Genomic DNA, 21,134 nt, shown 5'->3' on the forward strand with positions numbered 1-21,134 from the left:
ATGCTTGCATTGAATATGGCCAGGCTATGGACAGCTTGCTTTTTGGAATTAGTTCCTTATCCCTTATTCTTAACAGTACAGGAATTTTGACGATTGGGAAGCAAATTAGTTGAATTTCTTTTCATAAATGCTGTTTCTGTTAGATCACTTGAGAACTGTCTGTTGTATGTTGCACTAATGGTCCTCCATAATAAATTGAAGATTTTATTAGTTTTAATTCTGAGTTTGTATCAAACTTCTTCCTCAAGTAGTACATTTGCACAGAGACTTGTGTTACGTGGATTTAAACGCCTGCAGTTGAGTGTAAGATTTGAAACCACAAGAACTGAAACATCTTCCTCCTGCTGTGTAGAAGTCTGAGATAGTTGTCATTGGTTTTCTTGTGGTTTTAAACTCATGGTACTCATCAAGTCTTAAATGTATTTTCTGGGCAGGTAGGAACAGAAATGATTTTTGATTGTGCTGAGTACTCTTTTTTTGCAGTGTTAAGGCAGCAAGTACCATAAAGTAGATATTTGTAGATTTACAGAAGGTTTCTCATTTGCTGCATTGACAAAGATATACAACCTGTGGTCACAAATGAATAGTACCTTCTATTATTTCAAGAAATTTAAATGTGTTTTCATTCCTGTTGATAATCATGTTTTTCAGGAGTTTTGTAGTTCACATATTTTCAGCCACACTTCACTGTCTGTCTTCGTTTTGATTGCTAAGGTCATATACACTCCTTTATATTTAAACTGATTTTGGGGGATTGAGTTTGTTTGCGATATTTTTGGAGGTATTCAAAGGGAGAGGGAAAGTAGTGGTGAATAAGGATGAAGTAATTTTTATGGGAAGAGAATGTTGAAAGAAATAAGTGTTCCCACCTCCTACCCCCTGGAAAACTTTTCATGTGCTTTACACTTACTATTCTCACTGTATTGTGCCACCTGTTTCTCTCCCTTCCCCCCCCTCCCCCCCCCCCCCCCGATAATACATTAATAAAATGTATTAATGAGAACTTTTTTTCAGTTCACATTAATACATTTTCAGGATTATTTATATAGTAGGTAAGAGATGATATTGTTAAAACAAACACTTCAAATCTGCTGAAAATGCAACTCCCCTTTTGGATAGGAACCATTAGTTTGTGTGGAAACCACAGGAAGATCCCAGTACAGCCTGGGCTTTGAGGTGTTCTGAAAATAAAACCAGATACATTAAAATAAAAATTATATGTATTGCCAAAGAGCAGAAACTTCTTTTGCTAGGGAATATGAGTAATTGGAAGGAAAGATGACTGCTGTGGTTCCTTTTGCAGTGTCTAAAGCTGCTTTATCTCAGATTTATTCTCAGTATCCTAATAGCACACTAAGGTTATTCTAGAAAGAGAATGAATCTGCCATGAAGGAACAACTCTGTTTTAAGGTGATGACCATGGGATGTGTGTGACTGGGATGCTATTTATGTCTACTATTCAGTTTGTTGAGATACAGTGTTGGCTTTTGTTCTTTTTATTGTTTTAATAAATAGAACTGATAGCAGCAAAGGGGTTATAATTGTCTAAAATGTTATTTTGTTTAACTGAATTCAGTGGATTGACAACAAGAGTGTACCAAATTCTTGTTCAGTATTCCATTTTAAGACATTTCACTTCTGCTAATGACTGCTAGATCCCACTGTGGTCTTTTGTCTGCCAACTCTACAGTCTGTGGAAAGAAAAGAACATGAGCACATGTTACAAATTGCTAAAAATGACAAGAGCAGGACTTCCAGCAAGTCTTTACAAGACTGAAACCATCTTTCTCTTATGAACCTTGCTGCTTGTTTCCTAGCAAACTGGCTTGGCTAGCTAATAATGTTTGCTAATTAGAAAAGAAACAATTTTGGAAACAAAAGGATGTTTTTAATTCAAGCTAAATAGGGTAGAGCAGAATGAATTCAAATTCCTATGTCTCTGGACTGTTGTATAAGAAATTTTCTAGCAGTTTATACACTGACCAGCTCCCGCTCATTTTCTTTTCATAAAAAAAAGTATCTGAGAAGTGTCACCAGGTAGGCAATAAACAACATTCTGGTATGCACCCATGTCATGTGACTAGAAGAGGTGTTTGACTTTTATCGCAATTTTTTCTCCTTCTCAACCCAAAGTAAATAGCTATTGAATAGGGAGGTGCCCTCTCATGCAGTTAAACATGTGTTTTGCCGGAGGGGCCTTTCAGGATTGCAAAACTCAAGGGCTGAGGCAAAATTGCTTGGCTTTGGTAGCTTAAAAGGAATGCAGATGCCTACCAAAGAAAACAGCTGGTTTGATGCCATTTGTGGTGAGTGTAGCTGAAGAATAAATTGTTAGTGAATAAAAGGTAATTCCAGCTTTTAGTCACCAGCTGGATGCGGTATTCTTTGAGACAAAGAGAGATGTGTTAGAAGGTGGGGATAACAAGGTGTCCTACAACGATTTCCCTTCTTTCCTGTTTGACAGTGCAAATAAAAACATTTCTAGAAAATAGAAAAATTTACCCTATAAAATGCTGGCATCTTGAAACAAAATCTGAAATGCTTTGGAGTGTTTGCCTTTGTTTTTCTTTGAGGAAGCTTATGTCTTCTATTTCTTATCATTTTGTATTTTCGTCTTTGGATTGTTATTATTTATTATTTTAAATTTGGTTATTCTTCTTAATCATGAGACTGTGGTGGTTTTACACAGCTGGGCAGCTGAACTCCACCACAACCTCTCTCTCACTCCCCCTCCTCAAAAGGAGAGGAATGAGAACTAAAAGCAAACTAAAAACGCCTTTCCCCCATCCACCCTCTTCTATGTTCCCCTCTCCGAGCAGTGCAGGGGAACAGGGAATGGGGATTGCAGTCAGCCTGTAACACTTAATCTCTGCCACTCCTTCACGGTCACTCTCTGCTCCTGCTCCACAGGGGGTCCCTCCCATGGGATACAGTCCTTCCAGAATTAGTCCTACATGGGCTTCCCAAAGGCTCTTCAAACTTCTCCAGTATAGGCCTGTACCATGGGGTCCATCCTTCAGGAGCAGACTGCTCCAACATGGGTCCCCCAAAGGTGGCAGCTCCTGCCAGATCCCCTGCTCCTGTGTGGGCTCCTCTTCATGGGCTGCAGCTCTTGGTCAGAGTCTGCTCCAGCGGGGGCTCTTCATAGGCCACAGCGTTCTTTGTGTCACATCTACGTGCTCCACTATGGGCTCCTCCACGGGCTGCAGCGTGGAGATCTGCTCCATGTGGGACCCATGGGCTGCAGGGGGCAGCCTGCTCCACCAGGGGCCACTCCACAGGCCACAGGGGAACTTTAGCTCTGGCGCCTGGAGCACCTCCTCCCTCTCCTTCTTCACTGACCTTGGTGTCTGCAAAGCTGTTTCTCCCTCGTCACTCTCCCAGCTGCTGTTGTGCAGCAGTTTTTAATTTTAATTTTATTTTTGTATGTTTTTTCCTTTTGTTAAATATGCTTTCACAGAGGCACAGACAACATCGCTTATTTGGCTCAGCTCTGGGCAGGTCCCTTTGGAGCCGGCTGAAAATAGGCCTTATTTAACATGGGACAGCTTCTGGATTCTTTTCACAGAGGCTACCCCTGCAGCCCCTGGCTACCAAAACCTTGCTATGTAAACTGAATAAACACCAGCAATAAGTTGGAGATAAATTAATATAAAGTGGTTTGTTTTGTATGCCAGTAATGTTGAATATAAACACAGGATTGCAAGGTTTCATTTCCACTTGTGCCGTAATAGATACACTGTAATTCTCCCTTTGATCCTCCTTTATTAGAGCATTGATTAAACCAGTACAGAAATATGTGGATTAAATATTCTTTTCCTCCATATGTTAGGGAATGAGTGCAAGTTCTTGCAGGTGTTTTTAAGATTGTGCTTGATTAACTAAGATCGTTCCAGTCTATAATCTCTTATGTCCATGTTTTTTTGTTTGTTTGTTTTATATAATTTTTGAAAACAACACAAAAAGTTGTAGTACTTTGAATAGGTCAGTTAGGAGATGACAGTTATATGCAGTCAAGGGCTGGACTTTCAAAGGACTTACTGATTCAAAGTGACTTATTTTCTTTGAGTGTCTCATGAGGCATCCTGAACACCTTTTTGAAAGTCTTGCATATTTACTTAAGTGCTAGGCTGAGCAAGCAAGCTTGACTTGGTTCGTCAAGCTCTGTGTGCACTAAAAATATTTTTGGTTTAACCCAAATGGTAAGCTTATCAGTAAGTCAGTGTCTGAAATGAGGAGTTACGTGCATTTTACTTACACTGATTTTGTTAGATACAATTTGTATGTTCTGCTTTAGTTAAATTTGTCTCAAATGAAAACAAAAAGCCCAAAACGATTCTAAGTGCCAGAGAAGGCTTGTTATAGCTAAGATTAAAAATAAATAAATAAATTTGGAAGTCTTAATGTCTGAAAACAAGAACAGATTAGAAGAAGGATTCCACAGGTTCCCTAGGCCCATGTTTTTCTCCATTAGCCTCCTGCCTCTCATTGCCTATACTTTCCTTTCTCTTTCCTATGAACTCCTTTGTCCTCAATTTTTTTTCAAATCCTACTTGTACGTACTCCAGTAACTTTTCTGCCTTCATTCTGTGAAGGTTTCTTGGACACACCCACCCTCTCATCCTCCTCACTCTGATATCAGTATTTTTAAAATTGCATGGCTTTATTTGAAGCACAGGTTGCCCACCTCAAGTAATTTCAAAGCTACTGCGGAGCCAATTACTTGCTTTTAAAAATGTTTTTGTTATGTCCTCCAATTAATTTTTATCATATCTTGATAATAGGCAGTGCTGTTATACCAAGAATGTTATTTACTAGCCATTTGTCAAGGCAGTAATTACACATTTAGACACAAAGAACAGAGGATAAAATTTAAGTGGTTTAATAGGTGTTTCTGGTATACATCTGGTATACATTCAGCTATCTTTTGCAGTTCTATTTTTATAAAACTGTGCAAAGGGCCTCTCTTCAGCACAGTAGGATTCGGATAATCAGAAACTAGGAGGAAGATAACACATGTGACTATGGGTGATGTTCTCTCTTCCCCTTCCTATGTTCTTTACATATCATCTAACAGCTGTTATCTCAGGGCCACATAACACTGCTTTTTCATGCAAGTGTTTCTTGCCCAGCTTACTTGGGTTCCTGAGCAGACTTGCACTTACCTTCTCACATCTGCCTATTTCTTAGTCAGGTCAACTACAGTCTATTGTTATTAACGTCATTAATTTAAACATTAATGCCAGAATCAGTATCTCATACCACGCACATACAACCTCAGGAAGAAGCTCTTCTTAATCCAATTTTACAATCTGCTTAAAAGGTTGAATAAAGAGTCCTGAAAGGCAAACCTCTGCCACAGTTGTGTGTTCCCTCCCTGCAGCTGCTTCCTGAACAGCTCTGCTTTTCTCTTGCGAAGACAGTGAGACGTCTTACCTGTTAGCTTCAGGAGGCAAGGAAAAATAATTCTCGTTATGGTTTAGGTATTGGATATCATTTTCTTGTAACACCTTAGTTGCTTGCAGTAGGGTTAGTATGGCAGCAGCAGAGATTGAAAGAATGAATCAAACAAATGAACTGAAAATACTTCAGTACAAATTATGATTTTGTGCTTGCTTATTCTGTGACTGTCCTAAGATCAGAAAGAGAAGCAATTAAGTTCCCTCTCTCTCCCTGCAGCCAGGCATATGTACATGAACACCCTTGTGCATTGTGCTTTCTGTGTGTGTCTTGGTCTAGAACTGTGCGTTGTGAAGCAGTTTTTTCTAACTCCAGAGTACTTGTAAAAATCATTAAAGTCCAAATGTGACCTGTATGAGTGGCTGGGAAATATACACTAGGATTTGCTAATGGTAAGGATTCTATAATGTGTTGGATGCCCCTCCTTTGCTTCTCAAAAGATTCAGGCTTTAAGGACCTCACGTGAGCCTGATGGTCTTGCTTGTTAGCATTTTGCTAACAGCAACCCTCTTGGCTGTTTTCCTTTCAAAGTGTCGCGGTTTTTATGGTACTTGCCTCTTTCTGATTTTCTTCATCCTCATTTATTTTTCTGTTAAAGATGGGCAAACATAGCAAACCAAGCAGCTTCCTGATGACTGACTTACTGCTACTTCATTTTGGAAAAATAGTTCTTTAAAATTGAATCCTCATATGAACATCAACATTTGCTTGGATGTCTTGGATAGTCAGGGGAAGGAAAAAACAGTGGTAGAAAATGACTTCATACTTTTTTCTTTTTTTTCCAGTCCATTGTGTTATCCTCAAAATACAATTGTCTTTAAAACTCTCTAAAAATGGATTAGATGATTTCCAGATGAAAGTTTATGAACCAAGAACAGTTAGAACACCCACCCGCTCACACACATTTTCTTCCCAGGCTCAACTTCAGTCCCTTCTTCTACTTCCTCCTTCCCCTGACTGGTATAGGGAGATATGTGGATTACAGCCCATAACACTTTGTGTCTGGTACTCCTTTTGTCTCACACTTATCCCCTACTTTAGCATGGGGTCTCCCTCCCATGGGATACAGTCCTTCACGAACTGTTCCAATGTGTGTCCTTCCCATGGGCTATAGCTCTTCAAGAACTGTTCCAGTATGGATACTTTCCATGGAGTGCTGTTCTTCAGGAACAGAATTTGCCAGCGTGGGCCGCCCATGGGCCACAGTTCCTGCCAGAAAACCTGCTCCAGTGTGTGCTGCCTTACGTGGGCTGCAGCTCCTGCCAGGAGCCTATTCCTGTGTGAGTAGGGGCTGCACCTTCCTTCAGGATATAAACAAATACTCTGGAATGGGGTCTTCCATAGGCTGCAGTGTGGATATCTGCTTTACTATGGTTCTCCATGTGCTGCACGGGGAAAACGTGTCACCATAGTCTTCTCCACAGTCTGCAGGGGAATCTCTGCTCCAGCGTCTGAAGCACCTCCTCCCATTCCTTCTTCTCTGCCCCTGGTGTTTGCAGAGTTGTTTCTCACCTGATTTTCTTTCCTCTCTTCCACCTGCAGTGTTTTTTGTTTTTGTTTTTGTTTTACTCTTTCTTAAATATGCTATCACAGAGGTGTAATCAGTGTTGCTCATTGGCTCAGCTTTGTCCTTTAGCATGTCCCTTTTGGAGTTTGCTGGAACTGGTTGTAGTCAGACTTGGGGCAGCTCCTGGTCTCTTGTAAGAGAAATCACCCCTGCAGCCCCTCCATTACAAAAATACTGCCACACAATTCCAATTACAGACGTTTAGCTATTCAGAGCTTGCCTGAGTTCCCAAAGCATTCTTGCTGTGATTGTCTGGAGTACCACTAAGGCTATCTATGTAGGACAATAAAATTAAAGCAACATTACAGAACTGTCTGAATTAATCATTTGCAAATAAATTCTCCCTAGGAGAGGTTAATCTGTTAAAAGCTGATGTTACCTGATTCAGGTTTCTTCTGCTACTCTAACTAGCACGTGTCGGTGTTGCACCTCAGTCTGTGTTCAGGCCTGCTGACTGCTGATGGTTTAAAATCACCAGCACACGAACTGTAGGCTTCCAAAAGAGCAGAAAGGGCCTGCAATTGGACAAAGGAGTAGTATTGTATTTTTGTTTGTTCTTTTCTCACAGTGAACCAAAATGTAGTGAGACCAAAACAGAAGTTGCATCTTATATGAGACTAATCCATTTATATTGAGTTTTGAATATGCCTTTTTTGTTTCTTTTCACATTTTTGAGGCAAATTTTGGAAATTTTCAGTGATTCTGTATTGTCCTACTAGTAATCCAGGAGCAGAGAGCCAGTTCTCTGTTTTTCAAAGAGTACTGTCTGCATAGCTTGTGTGTATGGTTTGTGTCTTTTATCGGATTCCTGACTAATTTAATGTGCAGCCATTTAAAGATTTGTAAGAACAGCAACACATGAACAGGAAAGCAAGTGCTTTTTGAATTGGGTTTGAACTTAACTTCTAACTCTCTCATAATCAATGAATAGGTAGATGTATTTTGTCAATATGAGAGCTACTTTTATCCTTTGTTCAAGTGAGAAGTCATTAAAGAATTGAAAGTCCCTTAAACAAAAATTGAATGTTGTCTAGGGGCATGGCTGTCTTTTGGCGATGCATGCACACATTTTGAATATTTAGAGCCAAAGTTTGTGGGCTGCCATGTGGTGAGATACAGCTGTTATTAAAGGAGTAACTAACAGGCTTGCTCCCCCTAGTTTGAGCTGATTCATTCCAGAGACAGAGAAGGAGTCAATGCCTGCCAGTGTGTGGGAGCTTGAGAGCAGCAGCTGCTACATAAAAATAAGCACAATCACCACAGGACTTCCAGAAAGTTTTTCTTACCTGAGAACTCCAATAACGCACAATTTTTGAAGACTTCAGTGATGCAAGTGGCTGACCTGATTGTTCAATACAGAAGAACAATGTTTTCTAAAGGCTGCATGTTCCAGAAAAAAGGCAATCATAAGGCAATCATGAGTGTGTGGCTAAATGGTTTGAAAATTGAAACCCGCTTGGCTTCACTGGATATTCAAACAGACTGAGAAAAGGACCAGTGTAAGGAAATAGCTTGTATACTGAATTACCTTTTCAGTCAAGGCATTTGTATTCCTCTTTGCCTCCAGGAGTTCAGATTTCATTGAACCTGATTGTCCCCTCCCGCTCCTCCCTTGTGTTTACATTTTCATTTGCTTTTTCTCCTGATAGAAGTCTCATGCTTCTTTAGCAAGACCATTTATTTACCTCCAAGAGCAGGAACAGGAGCTGCAGCTCAAACAGCAGGAGTAGAGACATTTCTTGCCTTTTTAAGCTGAAGTGTTTTCCTTAACTCTTGTATTTCCTCAGTATACAGTTGCTTAGAGAGTATTAGTTGATTTAAATGAGCTGTTGATTGATTATTGCAGAAAGTTCATGAATGTGCCTAGTAAAGAGGTAAGAAGTGTTGTTGTAGTTCAAGAGCTGGAAATACAGACCACGTGTATTTCTGTATTAATTTTAGAGGAACTGTATGGGAAGAGTTTGCAAGGCATGAGGGCCTGTGTTTGTTAGGGAGGGAGAAAGGAAAAGACAAATGCACAGAAAAAGATTTAACTTGGGAGGAATGCAACTCTGGACTTGTCCATATTTGCCTGAAGAGAGAAACATTTATTTGTGAGATTGAAAAAACAAATCCAAATCTCCTGTAATATTTCCTGCTGCAACATGAACAATGGAACAGTGTGCAAAGGTTTGTATATTTACAACCTTCTTTATGTTCAAGTGGACTGGGTCAGAATGGCTCTTGTTGAATTTGTGGTATATGTGTTTACATAGGTGGCTTGCATTTGTCTGTGTGTTCACAAGTGGTGAATAGACAGGGGATAGCTGGGGGGACAAGCTGGGCTGGAAGACTGAAATGTCTTTTTACTCACAAGTCTGCCTTCAGGTATTTGGATTTCAAGAAGGGCATTGCCAGGAAACATGGACTTGGATGTAAGCCACTGAATTGGGTATGTGTTGGTATTTCAGCTTCTAATTTTTATGTAAGTTGCTCTTTGTGTATAAGGTATGGGAGTGAAAATACATAGCCTTTGCTTTGAGGCTATTTATAAGGGGGCTCCTGACACTGGTGTGTCTGTGTGTTTCAGATTCAGTGTGTGAATTTTGCCAGACTTCAGCCTGGGCAATTCAGTGTGTTGGAGCACCTCCTGGGAAGAGAAGTCAGACTGAAAGAAAGTGGGCCCCTTCAATTTGTTTAACTAAATTCCAGCATTACTTGGGTCTCCACCCTTGTGAACTTCCCATGTTTTTTTGACAGCTGCATTACTCTCATGTTTTACAGAGTGGTACTTCCTTGGGAAAAATGAGAGTAGGGACTGAGTTGTGCATTGAGAAGAGGTACTGAATACATAAGGCCTCTGCAGTGCCATTATTTATCAAGGTGCACAGAATAAATTTATGCTTTGCCAGTATAATTTCTAATTTTCTTTGGTCCAAAAATATTCACTACATATGAAGCTTCACATTTGCAATTAAGTTGGGTACCACTTTATGGGGAAAAACATGCACAAAGGCCAGAGTAAAGCAAAGCTGGAAAGTCCTAGTGCGGAGGTATTCCAAAATTACGGTTGAGCAAAAGATAAGATATAAAATTAAGGTGTTATTAAATACCTTGTATTTTGAAGGTTATAGTATTTGAATAGTTTGTCCTGGTCTTATGAACAAATATCATAGAATCACAGAATGTTTTGGGTTGGAAGAGACCTTAAAGATTATCCAGTTGCAACCCCATTGCCATGGGCAGGGACACCTCCCACCAGACCAGGTTGCCCAAAGCCCCATCCAGCCTGGCCTTGAACTCTTCCAGGGATGGGGCATCCACAGCTTCTCTGGGCAACATGTTCCAGTGCCTCACGACCCTCACTGTGAATAATTTCTTTCTTATACCAAATCTAAACCTACCCTTTTTTGGTTGAAAACTGTTACCCCTTGTCCTGTCACTGTACTCCCTGATAAAGAGTCCCTTCCCATGTTTCCCATATGCCCCCTTTAAATATTGGAAAGACGTTAAAATGTCTTCCTGGAGTCTTCTCTTCTCTAGGCTAAATAACCCCAACTTTTTCAACCTCCTTTTTAGGAGAGGCTGAGAAAAAAGAATATATATAAAGAATATATATAAAATATATAGCTCATTATATAGTATATTTATGTTATGTGTTTGACCTTCAGATTAACAGTCCACTGGCAGTCTGGCCATCTTCTCATCTGGACTTTTGTTGCTGTGCTGTGGCGCTGTGTAATGATACTGGGAGGGCAAATGAAGGCACATGCAGAAGGGTTTTTTATCACTTTCCTAGGTTCTCTGATTGTACTTGAGAAGTTGAAAGATTTTGTATGTAACATTTCTGTATGGGGAACCAAATGTGTGTGCTCAAATGATTCATCTGGAGTGAGGTATTTATGGCTGGCTAGCATGTGTGAAGGATTTACAGCCTAGCTTTGGATAATTGAAAAGTCAAGAAGATTTCTTGGAAGAGTACTAGTCCTATATTTATGTTACCATATCCTAGTTCAAATCTGTAACCTCTTCAAGTCTATTTTGTGTCAGGATATTCAAGTATTCAAATCTAAGCAGTGTTATGTGTTTTCTGTTTTTTTTAAACTCAAAACTAACTGCATAGAAAAATAAATGCCACCTAATAGTTACTCTTGCCGGTTTGTTTGCTTATTTAATTTTTGCAATTTATTGTGGTAACTGTATTAAATAATCCTGTATGAAAGTTTTTCTGTCCTTTCGTGCTGAAGCTCCATGATTACTTCATTGTCCTAGCAGCAGTGAGAATTTATGAGAAATCACAGCATGAAAGTGGCTGAGAAATTGTCAATTGTCTGTCTTTTCCTTAGGTACAGTATTTTTTTTCATAAATACTGTTTTAAAATACCTGTTCACAGACATTTGGCCCCATGCATAGCGGCTCTTCTCAGTGTGGGATTTACACAATATATCATAAATTTAGCAAGCTTCTACTTTCACCTGTAGACAAATTCAATTGCAAGGGGAATTGCTTTCTTTTTCCCTTAGCCTGATGACTTGTTCTGTAAAGGAATATTTTTGGTCTTTTGGATGTGCTAATTTTAAAATCAACAATAGGCAAGTCATAGTACCTAGTCCTTAAAAAGTAAAAAATTGTCCTTTAATTATTGGCTAAAATCTATTAAACCTATCTTATAACCTCCAATGTATAAGTGTTTAAACTGTTTGAAGACTGCCCATAGAAAATGTCAAAATTACTGTGGTGCAATTTTAAGTATATTTTGAAAATGTGTGTTAGAGTTGATGCATTGGTTTCTCTGTGAATCTTTTGATTCTGCAGCTGCCACAGATGTAGACTAAGCTGTTGGTTACCTTTGACAAAAACCTGTCTGTTCCTAAGTTGCAATGGTCTGTTTTTCTTTTTATCAAACAATTCTCAAATTATGGGTAGGAAAAAGTTCTTCAGAAACTTCTGCTTGATATAAATGCTTTTGTAAATGAGCATTAAAAAAACCTTTGGAAGTAGAACCACTCATTTTGCTTTCTTGACTAGAAATATTTACTCTTAAAGGTTTTTGTAAGAAATAGAATTTTGTTCATTTTCATCATAGAGGAAAAGTCCAGTAGCCATACTCTACCTGAGGTTGAAATAAGCTTTGTGATGTGTGTGGAAGATGGAAAAGCAAATCTGATAAAGGATTACTCCATACATTGTAAGAATATGCCTCCTGGGACTTAATTTAATTTCCTTGGTTTATGATGTCAAGATGACATTTTAAAAAACCCTGACAGTCAGAGGTGAGAAAAAATGGTTTAGATAAAAAGGTGGATTCAAATAAACTCTTGAGCTTTTAAAATGTTCCAGAGGGAAATCGCTATTCATTGTTCTGTGGTTTTATCTATTGCCAGTGTTGGTAGTACTGAAATAACATGGAAGAGATTGTTCTCACACTATGGATTGTGGTTTTTTTTTTTTTTTTTAACTTACTGTATATAAACATTTGTCAAGTTTGTTTTTTTTCTGGGAGACAAAAAATTTCTCAACAATTTTTATTACCCATTTTGTATGTATTTCATATATGTTATTGTATATGTTTGCTAATCCTGTTTGCGGTAAAGTATAATGTCTAAAATATTACATATATGATCAAGCACGCAGACAGTCCAGACTGTCTGTACCTAGGCTGTTTGTCCAGAGACTGAAAGTTTAATCTCTAATTTGTGATGCTCTTGACTTTCTTGCTGCATGTTTTGCATTCATTTTTTTGGTGGCTTATTGAAAAATTATTAAGATGTATTACACTGTAATGAGGAATGGTGGCTGCAGCGTGAAAGATTGAAGAATATGGGACAAGTTCCTGTAGATAGCAAGCAGGGGGGATCATGGATGTCAGTCCTAGGATCAAAAGCCATTTCAGTGGTTACTTCAGTGAAGCCAATGAAGCCTTCCAGTTGATTTCATTAGCCCTGTAAGAAGGTGAAACCTGGCTCACCCAGTTCTTCTGTGCATAACCAATGTCACTGAACTGTGCTAATTGTGCATATGTAATTGGAAGGAGGAATTTATCTGTTCTCAACATCTATCTTAGTAAACCAAGTAGATGCATTTTTCTGTAAAATTGCTATATTTTCCTAAGATGTTCTAAACAGAAAAGAAAGTTCTAGCCCTTTTTTGTTATGAGCTGCTATTCATAAACTTTAGAGGAGCAGGTACCTCAGAGATCAGATATAATGTTAGGTTCTTCCCATCATTGTTGAGAAAGGAGTTACATTCTGATTCTTGAGGGAATATGGCCTCACTAATTAAAATTGGAAACATGAAGTGCGTACCACAACCTCCACATGTATATAGATTTTATAGTCTAACAGATATAGCTTACGCATGCGTCTGTGAAGAGGTCTTATGTATATTCTAAGGACTGCAGCTCTGACTGAAATCCTGTTTTTTCCTTGTACCACCAAGAAAAAGAGTAAATGATTTTTCATAGTGTATTTAGACTATCAAATGTAAATGAATGAACCGGTGATTGCATGATTCTTGCTCTGAATGGAGTGCATGGTAGCTGCCTGTCAAAGTTCTGGCAGTTCTTCAAATTAGTTTGAAGATTTTGTAGAGACATAAAACAGTGTAAGAGAGAACATCATTTCCTCTTGGCCTGGTAAGATCACAAGCATTTCACCATCCAGAGTATGGATGAATGGCTTGTTACATTTTCATCAAGAACTTTGTTATAAACTGAAATGTAAATGGAAAAAATGAGAGAAGACAATGCTATTGGTTGCTACTGAATTTGTAGAGCCAATTTAGTTTTGCAGAAACAATACCATTAGTATTAGCAGTACTTCTGAGTGTGGTATGACATAATGTACCTTACAAGCTCTTATATAATGCCTTGTCTTTTTCTCTCTATTCCTTTCTTACTTATCTCTTCACAGTGCTGCATACCCAAGGTCCTGTTGATGGCAGTCTATATGCAAAAGTAAGAAAGAAGAGCTCTTCAGACAGCAGCATCCCTGGTGTTGCTCAGGGTGTTCCTGTGACAAGCAGTCCTGATCACAGTGATCATACTCTGTCTGTCAGCAGCGATTCAGGACACTCAACAGCTTCCATCAGGACGGACAAAACTGAGGAGCGCCTTGTGCCAGGCGTCAAACGGGGACTGAGCCCACAAGAGAAGGCAGAACTGGACCAGCTACTTAGTGGCTTTGGTTTGGAGGATTCTGTCAGCAACACCAAAGATATGACTGATGCTGGAAGCAAGTACAATGGGACTCGCCACATAGTGCCAGCTCAGGTTCATGTGAATGGAAACACCAAACTGAAGGACAGGGAGACTGATATTTTGGATGACGAAATGCCTAATCATGATCTTCACAGTGTGGACAGCATTGGGACTTTGTCTTCATCAGAAGGGCAGCAATCTACCCACCTAGGGAATTTGAGTTGCCACAAGAGCAGTCAGAACTCCCTTCTCTCAGATGGCTTTGGAAGTAACACTGGAGAGGACCATCATGGTGTTATTGCCCCAGACCTGGGAATTGGTGTGGATCCCCTCTATGAGAGATCATTTGGAAGCACTGAGACAAAGTCAACTCAGCAATTGCAAAGGAATCCTTCAGTTTCACCCCAGCCTCAAGCCTATGGCCCAAGTAACTATTCTACTCAGACCTGGGTTCGCCAGCAGCAGATGGTCACTGCTCACCAATATGGTTTTGTCCCAGAGAATGAAATGCGGGTTGGCATTCATAACACTGTGGAGAATTCAGGCAGTGTCCAGAGCCAGTCGCGAGTTCCAGGCACACCAACACATGGCTCCAGTAGTAGAGATGCTGTGCAGAGGGGGCTAGGAAATATACCAGGTGTTGCCGGAGCTGCAGAACATGCTAACAATGAGAGTTTTAAGTTGGGGCCGGTGTCACAGAGGGATGCAAATAGCCTGGATCTCAGAGTGAATGCAGGGGACTTGCCAGCTTCTCCAACTTTGGATATTGATCAGTCTATTGAACAGCTGAACAGGCTGATCTTGGAATTAGACCCTACATTTGAACCTATCCCAACCCGCATTAACACTGTCACCAGGGACACAGATCAAGTAAATGGTTTCACCAGCCTTAATGTGGGTGTGGAAGAGCCTGGCAGGAGCCCTGGCTTCCATGAGAAATTAGAGGTCATAAACAGGAATCCCTCCCAGCATGGTAAGCTGTTGAATATTGTATGGCAATACTGTTTGAAGACTTTTGAATAGTTTTTGAAGTGGTTTTCCCAGCACTTCTGCTCTTGACATGGTGCTGTAGGACCTCAGATCAAAAATTAAACTCTCAGGATGATTATCAGGGAGTTCTTCCTGATATCCTGATAAATAACTGTCCAAGAAATTATGGAATCATGCTGATTTAAAAAATGTGGTTTTGAAGATTATTAAATGCCTTTGGATACTTGGTTTTTACATGAAAAAAGTACTGTTCAGCAAATTCTAACCTGTAGGTCATCAGTTGTCATTTTTTGCTGCTGTAAGTTAAGATGATAGGGGAGCAGAATTCCTACATTACTACATGAGACATTTTTAAAAGGTATCTGTGGTGGAATGTTTTATAAATTTTTGATGATTATTTATGATTTCCACTTAAGGTAGGAGAAGAAGCTCTGAGTTAATTTGCTCTTCAAATTTAGTATAATGCTTTTGTATTAAATTTCTGCACAATGCTTTTATGAATGTAGTAATCTTTGACAGTGAGGTATTTTAAAACATACTCTTTCTGAAGTGTTGTTCTGTTGAGAAATACAGAAGTTGCAGTGCTTGCTTACCATCTGCTATCTCTGTATAAGTCAACCGAAACCTTTCAATAATGCTGTAGCTAAAATTTGTGACCAGCTTTTTCTGGTCTTGCTTTCATGGTCTGAAGTTCCGTGTGTTCCAATTTCTCTAGCAGAACATACCCACTTCCCTTACTTTCCTCTTCTCCCTCTTCCTACCTCCAGTTTTGGTATAATAAAAAATTTGCTTGTTTCTCTGGGATTTGATTGTAATATCAGCCAACATGCCAGAACATCTCTGTGGCCTTGTGGACACAAATGAGCTGCTTCAGCTCAAACCCAACTGGATATGTCAAACTATTTGACGGTGACCATGCCTAAGTGCAGCACATGGTTTCTGTTAGTGTGCAAGCCTCACAAGGAACAAGAACAGTGATTTCTTGTAAAGAAGGTGAAATCACAACTTTGTATTAGAAGGGTAACTGAGGACTAAAGAAGTCCAGAAATCCATAGTAAATATGTAAACTGCTTCACTGTTTGTTTTTAATATGCAGTATGTATTTTGTGACTCTTACAGGACTAAATTAATCAGTTTGTAATTGTATCGAATCTTTCCAAATGTTTAGCTGATACACAAATATCGAAAACAAGATTTTTCCAGCAGAAGAAATCTTCTCTTTGGTATACAGTAGTATACCAAATTCTGTGTTTAAAGATAACCAGGGCCACATAGAGCAGGCTGCCCAGGACCATGTCCAGACACCTTTTGAATATCTCCAAGATGGGAGATTCCACAATCTCTCTGGACAAGCTTGGTCACCTTCACGGTTAAAAAAAAATCAAAAAAAAATATATATAATCCTGATATTCAGTTGGAATCTCTTCGTGTTTCAGTGTTTCAGTTTGTGCCCACTGCCTCTTGTCCTGTTCCCTGTCACCACTGAAATGACCCAGGCTCTGTCCTATTTGCTCCCTCAGTTCAGGTATTAATGTACATTGATAAGATCCCCAATGCACTTCCATTTAATTAAGAATTTACAAGAAGTGTTCCATCCAGTATTTTGTTCTGTACTCTACCAAACTCTGAGCAGGTCAACCACTGAAAAGTGTTCAGATATATCAGATTTATGTCTGGTTTTGTGTATGGGGAAAGAGGTATTTTACAAAGCATTTTGCTGCTTATAAAGTTACATTTTTTTTTGATAAATATTGAAGCATGCTATTTAGAAATGATCTTTCTTTGGGAAAGTTAGAGTACAGGAGACGAATAATCAGAATATGTACTCAGAAGGTGACTTGCAGATCTTTTAACCCTAGCAATGCATATAGGAAATAATTTCTGTCTCTGATCTTCAGTGTTGTTTTTTTCCTCTTCTTTTAGTGTTTAATGTCTTCTGTAAATTGCTGCATTTGCTTATGGCAGCAACAACTCTCCCAGCCTAGTTTTCCAAAGCATTTTAAACTCCATTTCAGGGAGAGTATTGAAACAAGTCTTTGTACCAGTCCTTTAAGATGGAGTCTGCAGTGCCTGCAAGCAGCTATGATCTATGTGAGATGTTCCTTGAGTGAGGGTAGGCCAACAATGCATCATGCATTGTGCATTGCTCATTGACCAACTGCTCATGGAAGCCTCATCAGCATCCCCGATGAGCTCCACTGGCAATGAATGCTAGGGTTCAATATATAAAAGCTTCATAAAATAAATCAATTAATTAAATTCTATCTGGAAAACCACCATGATTTTCAGAGCTTGTGTAAAATCCCACTGTGTACAGAGACATGGGAATTGAAGTATTCTACAAGGCTGGTCGCTAGGTATTTGCTGCATAAGGCTACAGCAGCCTGGGAATATAAGAAAGTTCTTTCTTGGCCTCCAGGGCTAACAAAATACGTGTAATGCACAAAGTTGGAAGTACCAGGTTTAATTTCTAGAAATGCTAACATCTCTCTTGCTCATGTTACTGTGTTTAAAAGAAATTATATCATGTATTTTTCTTCTTATAAGGCAAACGGAGTGAAGGTTAAAAGTTTTTAAGGATCTCAGGCTTCAAGGTGTATGAGGCTAATTACTAAATGCATTAGGTTTCCTAAGAGTTTCTCCTCAGTTTTGTGTAGTTTAGTGCCAATAACTATTTAAGTCTTCCTTTATAATTTGTTAGAAAAGATGTTGAAATTCTGATAAGCCATTTCAGAAAGCTGGTTGAAATGACTCGGTGACACTGCTTTTGCTGTTGTTGTTGCTGTTGTTGTTGTTTTTTTTGGTAGTAGATAATTAGGCCAAATATTTCAGATCAGCATTCAGCACTTCTAGTAGTGAGAGCCATTAGAAATATAACTGGCAAATTCTAGTATTGAACGGGCCCAGCATGTTTTAATTTGGTCATCTTATGGAAGGCTGGAAAGCAGCTTTTCTGCAAACATGGAAGGAATTTAGTGCATTCTATGTTAGCAAAAAAAAAAAACCACCCACAAAATATTTTTAGTTGGTAAGTTTGTCTGCAAATGTGATGTCTCAGCCTGACATTGTTCCAACATTTGTGCAGTTCTTGAACTCAAATACCAAAACTGTGCAGCCACATCCAACTCCCAGCTCAGTTCTATAGCTATCTTGAGTACCTCTGCGTGATTTTTTATTTCAGCATATTAGGCATACCTTGTCTAGCAAAACCAGAATAAACTGTTATTTGGATCTTTAAGTCATTTTTTAAATTTTTGCTTGGAGGAAGTACTTCATTCATGCTTTAACTCTCCTGAAATCAGATTCTGTTGAAGTTCATAACAAAGCCTTTCATTGAGCCATAGAGACTTCAGGAGCAGGTTGGCAAGTAAAGGGTTACCCATGCATTTTTAGGGCCAGAAATAGATGAATGAAATTTATCTACAGTTTAAGCATTGCCGAAAGCCTGAAATGTGTGGAATCCAGGATATAGAATGCAAGACTGAAGGCCTGTGTTGGCCTCTAGTGCTAGCTTTGACATATTGAGATTTATGGGCCTCATTCTAGTCCTATTTCCAGTAACTTAGGATATTTATGTTTAGAAAAAAATCCTTTAAAAGTTTAACTCTTGAAGAGCTTTCTTTTCTATTTACCTTCAGTTTTTCAAGGCCTTATGCTGCCACTGCTGTCAGTTTTGAGTAGCATCTTTTAGCCTTAGCAGTCTCTTTGAAACAAGGTGCTAGTATAACACTTTCAAGACTCATAAGATCTGATTGAGGCAGCTACAAGAAGCCTTATATATTCTCACCTGAAATCTCCTTGTGGTGGTCCATGTTGAGAAGTCATAGTTCATTTCATTGAACACAGTGAAACTGAATGGGTGCTTTTCTTTTTCTGCAACTCCTAATATGATGGTGTGTGCAAAGGGTTTATTAGTTAAGATTTCTGGAGATGTAAGCTATACCGCCATCATTTTCAATGAATTCTAATTCACAGGATGACATATTTTGGTAAAAGAGGCAGAGAGCAGGGTTAGTAAGGATTTAGATACTTGGCTTTAGCCAGTACCTTTAGGTAGCAGAGCACATTTGAGTGCCCTGAAGATTAAAGACCATTGTTTGCAGCTAATGTAGGTAGTGTCTAGAGGAGTTTCCATTGTGTAAAAATTATTTTTCATGCTCTTGAGTGATAAGCAGCAATTTTGAATGTCCTCTGCCTGCTCTTTGAACCTTTTGAGTATTATTAACAAAGCAATTTTCTGTTATGTCTAATCCAATTGAAATGCAGCAGACAGTTCCCAAGAGGGGTGGCCTTACTTTGCTTCTGCAGTCTGGGGGTATGCATTGCTCTGTTCATCTGTGTGTCTGATCTGGCAGCTGTGCAGTGATGGGTGTTGGATTATCCTGTCCATCTCGTGGTTTGAAGGTTTTCTTATGGTTTATTTCTGTGTCAGATCACAAAATGATGTGTGCAAAAAGAGGACACGGAGGCAGGGAGGCAAGTGGAATGGCCATTTTATTAGTTTTTAGATAGATAGGAGAGGTGTATTGTGAAACTGCATACTGATATTTTCCTGATAGAACCTGATCTGTAGGAACTTCACTGTGGGGAACACAGTTACTTGTTTGTGTTACTAAACACCATTAGGAAATTATGATTAACACTAGAGCAAAGTTAAGGGACAGATCAGTTTGATATTTTAGGGCATTAGCACCAAGACTAAAGTTGGAGAGATCAGGATTATTATCCCCTGTCATTTTCTGCATGTGCTTCAGCATGTGGTATTGAAGTAAGTAACATAAAGAATAGCATTTTATTAAAGAAAATATTTTTAAAAGAAATATTCCTTCATATACAATACTACAATAACAATAACTTTTTAAGTTTGCCTTTATGTCAAGTGCTAAAATGTTCTATTTTGAGTTTTTCAAGTACCATTCGCTTAATAATGGAACTTGACTTTAAAACTACCCATGGTTCCAAAGGTAAAACAATCTATATGTGGCATGCTGCCATGTCTGCTTGAAACTGGGAACATTCTGGTTTTCCTTGCTTTAGGAATTATTTATTTACATATCTGGACTTCTGCTGGCTGTTGTATAAGGAATCATTTATGCATACTGTGAACAAAACAAATTGGGGAAAAAACAGGTTGACTAAATGAATATTAAGGATGAGGAAGACCTGGAGTGTTTTGCCCTTGATACATCATCTCTTGTTGGAAATGGAGCATTCTAGCTGCAAGGAAAAATTCCAAGTTACATAGGTTAGATGCAATAGCCAGTATCATTTCATGTCTCATCTGTATCTAGGTGACAGTTGTAGTTCTGACCGTAAAACACAGATGTTCTGATATTTTGTTTCAAATTGTGCACAGCACTTCAAAAGAACATCACAAAGCATCACAATGTTCTTCTAGCCATATAACTGAATACTGAAAAAGCAACCTACTGTTCTCAGCTCTATGAGAAAAGAGGTAGATACCTTGAAACAGCAGAATTACTCTACTTTGGACTGAGTGTTAAATGTTAACTAGAATTAAAAATAAAAACAGGTAAAAACATAACTCACCGAGTTTGGTAAAATCAAAAGTGTATTCCTGCATGCTGGGGAGCAAACTAATGTACAGTGTCATGGGAAGTTCTTCTCCAGATTTGTTCACACTGATTTCCCTCCACAGGGCACAGCTGAAGTATCAGTTTAGTCCGACTCTATCCCCTGTGCATGTACATATATGCAGCAAAGCTGAAGTACTCAGCATGCTTGCAGTGGAAGACTGTAAATATGCTATATATGAAAGAACACAAAACCATACAATTTAAGGTAAATGATCACATAAAATAACAGTAATGCCTTGTTGTTCGTTAGCAGTCTGTGGTAAAAGAGCACAGGCACACTAGATATGGTTTACCTTACCTCTGAGTAGTCTTACGGAATTAACCTGAGCAGGATACTCACTA

At 38.9% G+C, this 21,134-nt stretch overlaps 1 protein-coding gene across 1 annotated transcript in view; it reads left to right on the top strand.

The window, feature by feature from the left end:
* Positions 1 to 21,134, top strand: part of TNS3 (tensin 3) — a 255,871-nt gene that overhangs the window by 163,259 nt on the left and 71,478 nt on the right. The window contains 1 exon segment of the mRNA XM_040549792.1: positions 13,919 to 15,178. Within this exon segment, the coding sequence (XP_040405726.1) occupies positions 13,919 to 15,178 (1,260 nt within the window).

Source organism: Cygnus olor, chromosome 2, assembly GCF_009769625.2.
Source record: "Cygnus olor isolate bCygOlo1 chromosome 2, bCygOlo1.pri.v2, whole genome shotgun sequence".
NCBI classification, from domain to species: Eukaryota; Metazoa; Chordata; class Aves; order Anseriformes; family Anatidae; genus Cygnus; species Cygnus olor.